The 7,135-nt window shown below is 29.5% G+C and overlaps 1 protein-coding gene across 1 annotated transcript in view; it reads left to right on the forward strand.

Moving 5' to 3' along the window:
• Positions 1-7,135, forward strand: part of LOC105622315 (rhythmically expressed gene 5 protein) — a 10,447-nt gene that overhangs the window by 1,987 nt on the left and 1,325 nt on the right. The window contains exons 2-3 of the mRNA XM_012203734.1: positions 4,411-4,582; positions 4,759-4,848. Of these exons, the coding sequence (XP_012059124.1) occupies positions 4,411-4,582; positions 4,759-4,848 (262 nt within the window). The remainder of the gene's footprint in view (positions 1-4,410; positions 4,583-4,758; positions 4,849-7,135) is intronic.

The raw sequence follows: 7,135 nt of genomic DNA on the forward strand, positions 1-7,135 counted from the left end.
TATAATATATATATATATATATATATATATATATATATATATATATATACATAATTTCTTTTATTATAATAATTTGATTAGGATTTAATTGATTAAACTGATTTTATTATTTTGTACTTATTACTTAGTTCTTACGCAAAGAATAATCAAGATTGATTTTTCTGAATTTATCTTAATACAAGCATAATATACTCTCGATTGTTCTAAATAATCTAAATTTTCGATGTGCCAAAATTTTACGAAATAATATATCGGAATGATTTATTTAACTTTTTTTAGGTTGATTTCTATTCCCATTTTTCTTATTATAAATCCCTCTTATGTTTTAAATAATGACAATGTTTCACAATTTTTACAATTAATGATGAGCAACTGATATCTTATTTTAAAGTTTTTACGTTTTGATTGTTTTAAATATTTTTTAAAAATAAAATATTATATAAAAATATTATATTGTTTTATTTATTAGATGTGATATATATTTTAAATAAAATCGATGATTTAAGATTTTCAAAGAGAGAATAATTCTTAATTCTCAAAGAAAATTTTTTTAAAAAGAGTAAATTACTTAAAAAGAATAAATTAATTGAAATAATTTAATTAAAAGAAAGACACATTGCTGGTTTCGTTATGTCTCGAGTTCCTTATTAAGCAAGGAACCCTATTCCTTTACCCTTATTTATTTAACATTCTAGTTATACATACACTCATTTGTTCTGACTTACTTTTTAATAAAATTCTTGAAATAAGCGTTATCAGATGCGTGCATTCTAGTTTTATATGATCTCAGTTTATAATGATAATGAATAAGTCATTATAAGAATAATCATATAATAAATAAATTTTTGAGCTTGTAAATAGAACTGAGATATTATACGTTTAATATTTCCATCTTAATATCCGACGATCGGAAAATATATTGTGCCAAATATTGTATAATAGATGGTTGAAGATTTATCCACGAATGATTATTTCTGACTTTATACTCGCGATATATTTCTGGTTCTACAAAAACGCCTAGTTTATATAAAAATTTAATGTAATTCTCAATATTTAAATCTATTATCGTTTTGTTGTTGAAGATGATCCAAATTGTGGTCGAAACGTCTGTAATTGTCAATTATTGTTAAAAATACGCACAAGTTTTACACATCCAATGTTAGTTTATAATGACTTACATTTTTTATTTATTTTGATTTATTTCTTCAAGAATCTTATTATTAGAAATATATTATTTTAATTGATGAAAGAGGAAAGAAAGAATTATTTTGAAATCATGTAATTTATTTTAATCTTATTTGGATTTTAATCTTATGGATTCTCATCTCACAATGAATGTATAGGAGGTCATAAATGAAGTTAAAATATGCACATCAGAAATTAATATTTATAATTAATATTTATAATTGATTTTTATTTTTAATGTTTATTGGACTATCAAATTAGAAAATATAGATAATCTTTTAATTAAATTAATATAAATTAATATAAAGAAAACGTCAATTTTTAATTTCTTTAGATTTATTTGACAAATACCAAATCATTACAGGAATCATTATAGCAATTTAACACTTGTTTCTTACTATTATAAATCTTTCGATAATGCGAATAATTGTGTACGAATGACACGTTCAATATTGTGGAGTTGTGGAAATCGTTTTAATCTCAAACTGCTCGATGTTATCAATCAATAGCCGGATACTTGCGATTTTACACTCGGATCGTATTCTTTATCTCCAAGCCCTGTTTCCCATGGAATGTCTTTAGTGCAGCGTTAACTGGCGACGAACAATTGTAAAAATCTAAAGATTATCACGATTATGATGATCTGCTACCGGGAAGATAATTACACTGACTGTTAATCGTCACCATGACACGATAATTGCATGAATTCTCATCTCACAATGAATGTATAGGAGGTCATAAATGAAGTTAAAATATGCATATCAGAAATTAATATTTATAATTGATATTTATTTTTAATGTTTATTGGATTATCAAATTAGAAAATCTATAGATAATCTTTTAATTAAATTAATATAAATTAATATAAAGAAAACGTCAATTTTTAATTTCTTTAGATTTATTTTTATTCAGCGATATTTATCACAAATTGCAGGCTCTAAAATTAAAAATAGAATGCAGTGTAGAACTTTAATTGGCGAACGCCGACTAAGGTTGAATTATCGTCAGTCATTGAAAGTGCTTCGTACTCTTGGCCAAGGCTATGCACACGGTATTTCGCGGCTGTATATATCGGATTAAATGTGTGCATGTAATACTCCTGAAGCAAGTAAAAGCAATCGCACGAGTAAGCTGAGTTGAAGTTCAAGAGCAGTGCAGCGTATCTAGGATCAATTTCTCGAAGGAACTCGGATCAATATACGGATTAAAAATCGATTTCAGAGAGCAGAGATGAGCATGTTGTATCACAAGTTAAAAAAAGTTTAGTATAATATTTTTAAACAATTGTGCTGACAAATAATAAATATCTATTTAAGATTGAAATAACTTATTTGCAGTATAATAAATTCTGAGTAATTAAAAAAAATCCTTTGTAATTAAAAAAAATTTTTTTTCTTGTGTATTTTAGTCACATTTTCAAACTTCAAGTAGTTATGTATATCAGAAACATTTGTTGAGATTTATTCAAAGTTGAAGTAATTCTTTTTTTTTCAATTATTCAGACTTTAAATATTTAAACAGTTTTTAAAAATGATATGTGATTCAATTATACATGTATGCTTTTCTATAATTAACTTAATTATTTGATGGACGCGAAATACAAATATTGCTGTTTCCAAATGTAAGAGCGTATCTCGAGCGTAACAGCATATGTAGTCATTGTCTTTCCGCGCTAATTCGCGTATAACTAGAATCTCGCTCATCTCCGCTTTCTCTTAGTTTCCGGAATCGCAGCGGAAACGGGACAATAATTTATCACATACCTAAGATACATTAATCTTCAACAGTAACATTGCAGAAAAAATGAGATAAAGAACGCTGTCTTGTTTTTTTCTCTGTGACTTTTAGTTTATTTTTTTAAATGTTTAATAATCATATATAGAAAGTAAACATAATCACATTTATAATTAGCTATGAAAATATTTCATAACTAATTATAAAGGGACTTGTCATAAATATAAATAATATTAATACGACTCTCTGTCGCGGTATTCATAGTCTATTCTTTTGGGACATCTTAATTAATGTCTTAAAATACTAATACAGAGTTCTCTGATTGATTCATAATACCTTAAGACAGTATTTAAAACGATTTTAAATATAAGAACCAACTACAAATACTAGTCTATAATCAATTCATGATATCTTAAGACGGTTCTTAAAATGATGTTAAATATAAGAATTATATGACTGAATACCGACCTAAGACATACTTAAAAAATTGAAAAAGTTTTCAAAACATATGTCTTTAAATCTAATAATTTTATAAACATTTCAATTTTTTTTAAAAGCATACTGAAAAAATATACAAAATTTTAATAAATATTTATTAAAATATATAGCCCTAACAAAAAACATTTACTATAAATATGGAGATATATTTATTTGATAGTAAAAATCATTAATTTGATTTAACTGTCATTTTTTTTATGAGTAAATATTTATTTATTATAAATAAATTTATTGTAGTTAGCGCCGTTGAAAACAAATATAAAATTTAGTATATTTTTTTCTTAGCGCGTTTTTAAATTCCTTTTAGTTACAAATGTATGTCAAGAGTAATCTCGCAGATGGATTGTTTAATTTGTAAAGTCCACAAGAAACATAGGCTCGCCAAGAAGTGTGTCGAAAGTGTGCACGCGACGTGAGAATAATAGACCAATAGAATCGTAAAAAGATTGCCGCGGGATATGAGAACGTCGTTACAGAAGATTTATTTCATTAGAAATTCTAAGATCGGATGTGCGCGTCATCGGACCGAGCCACAGAAGGACTCTGCTGTGTGGACATCGTTCTCACTGTTATCGTCATCACCGGGCGCAAGAACGATGACCGTTTCTCGCGACTGATGCGATTTGTATCGGCGAAAAGACGATAGTATCGCGCAATTCGATACGTGATGTACGGGACATCGTATTGTGCATACATATTTGTTCGGTTTTAACTGTCAGTTCCGTCGCCAACGTTACACATTGTTGAGTTTCACCGGACGCGGTCAGAATGCGGCGCGCGCGATACGATTCATCTTATGGACTTTGACATTAAAGATAGAACATAAGTGTCGTACTGTCAAAGATAAACTATCGAGGAAGCTCCGCGTGTTTTCATTCTTTCACTTCATTCCTCTCACGAAGTTAATCGACGTTGCGCATTTTGCTCTTCGCAAACGTATGGGATCAATGGCCATTGCATGCTCTAAATAGACTTGCTTCTTTCTCGTTTTAGATGAGTCATCTGTACGGACTATTCAGCAAACAAGTGGCACGGTTTTGCGCTGATTCCTCGAGGCCGGACTGTAATAAGAACCTGCTCGTAACCGGCGTACGGAGCCTCGCTAGCATGGACGATAATGTCCTTGACAGGTTGGACCCCTATCAACGTGGCGCGAAAGAAATGAGTAAGAAAATATTCCTGTAATATTGAAAAGAGATTTCATATTTACTTGGCTGTATATCGTGGAAGAGATTTCATGTTTATTTGATTCAAGTAAATATACAAATAAACTTCGAGAGAATGTCAGCCTTGACACTTTAGCGACCTCGTACTCAAGCTACTGTAATGTCTTGTTTTTAGTTTGGCACGCCATGGTGGGAAGCAACAGATTCGCATCAAGAATCAGTCATGAAACCGAGGAATCTTACTTCACGACTGTAGCCGACTTAGGTGAGTGTACTCTTTTATTATCTTTTATAATCAATCAAATAGTTTAAATATGAAACTATATATAAAATATTATTGGTTACTATAGTCTTTAGAGTCTTTACTATATCTATAGAGATCAAAACAGATTATATTGTGTGATATAGAAATGAGAAATAAAAAGGATATTTATAGAAAAAGAAAGTCAATGAAGTTTTAGGAATAGAATAAATTAGGATATTAGTTAGGATATTAAAATCAAAATTTTGCTTTACAATTTATTTAGCATTTTGTTGAAAATAAAAAAAGAATTAATTACATATCTATACATATTTATTACTTTATCTATATATATATTTAAATTAATCAAAACTTCATCATCCTCCACCCAATCTTACATAAATAAAAACAATCTTTTCATAATCTAGAGGAAACATATAAAATTTTCAATAAAATTTAATAAAAATTACCACTTAGTGCAATATTTTTTTCTTAATCGCTTATCTTATACAAAATTGCAAAGCTTTAGTTGCGTGTACATGCCATTGTAATAAGATAATGTGGTAAAAAGAAATGCACTTAGCTTATTTGAAAAAAATATTTTGTAAATTTGCTTCTTCCTTGTTTCGGAATTTCTCTGCGATCGTGGTCTCGCGGACGTCGCACCTCGAGAAAGTTTTAGTCGCGGTTTCGATCCCACTCGTGTTCGCGCTTGTGCTCCTAGAAAGTCTTTTTTTCTCCCTTAACGATATTGCGTCCGATCCTAGCTGATTGTCATTGACTACGCACTTTCTCCCTTCTTTTTGAAAAAAAAAAGGATCGTACGGTCTATTGCACCAATCCGAACTGATTCTTTGATATTATTGGAGTCATATTACATTCGTCGTTCAACTACAAATCAATTAGATTAAATCACGAGTGCTCATTGTTTGTCAAATTAAAATTTTTTTCATAAAAATAATTCTAAAAAACAAAATATGTTAAAATTTTTTGATTGAAACGTTTGTACTTGGATTTATTAAATTTTAACACACGAATAACTAGTGTAAGTTCTTAAAGATATCCATCTTTTTCAATTTAAATTTAAATGTAAAATAGTTTAACGATATAATATGATGAGAAATAAGTCCGATCAGAATAAATCTAATTAAAACAGTTTTTGATTGTAACTCTTTGATATAAATAATAGTTACAAAAATTACAGTTTTACATTGTTTTTTAGTATAATAATATTAATTTCAATATTAAGTATCTGGTGAACATAATCTAAATTATATATAAGAAAATAGACGTTTGAGAAATATCTTTGGAGAATTTTATTATTATTCATCATTGGACAATCTATTGACAATCTGACAATCCTATGTAACGAGCTTTTGATAGATCACGAAAGGAGGTCACTTTTCTCAATGTCTACGATGAGAGTCCCAGCGCGGGGGCGCATTACGATGGCTTTCACATTTTCTCTGTTGGCCCATATATACATGCGTATATACATACGCTAATAATGCATTGACACGCGATGAAAGCCGCAAGCGTTGCATGCCCGTGATTTCAGGCGTTTATCGATCAATTATCGTGTTAGAAATCTAGCGAAATAGAAAAGGGACTTCTCTATACACTATCCATTTAACGGGAAGAAACAGCAAAAAAAACGATGTTCTTACCGTTATACATCATTAGTTTTTCATGAAATCAATGGCAATTATCTTGTACATTTCATGGTAGAGAAATTTATAACTGTACAGCTCTTCTTTCGCTGGCCGAAGATACACACGCAAATATGTACACATGGCACTCATCCATTGCGAGGGCAAATTCCTGCACGTTTACCTTGCAGAGTCCTTGTAGCCTATAAATTAATGACATTCAACTAACTGTCGGAAGAGAGCACAAACTGATATACAGATATTGAATTTTAAATTATCATAATGCGGAGGTCGTACAGGCCTCTAGAAACAACCACGTGTGAGGGACGATAAAATAGGGGCCGTTGATCCAAAATGATCTTCGCCCGTGAAGAATTACAAACATATTTATCTTGTTTTCCTTTTGGAACACGCGACACTACTCTTTTTCTATCATACTAAAATAAAAGCGCCCACGACTAAAAACTGATAGCGAAGATAAGATCTAAGTCTGTTTCGGAAATCGATAATAATAATTATTAGTGTAACAAGAGACAACTAATAGTATTATACATATATAATCATATGCGATGTATTAGAGAGAGAGAGAGAGAGAGAGAGAGAGAGAGAGAGAGAAAGAGAGATACGTAATACTATAATAATAATTAATTAATACGTATGAC

This window comes from Atta cephalotes (assembly GCF_000143395.1).
Source record: "Atta cephalotes unplaced genomic scaffold scaffold00043, whole genome shotgun sequence".
NCBI lineage: Eukaryota > Metazoa > Arthropoda > Insecta > Hymenoptera > Formicidae > Atta > Atta cephalotes.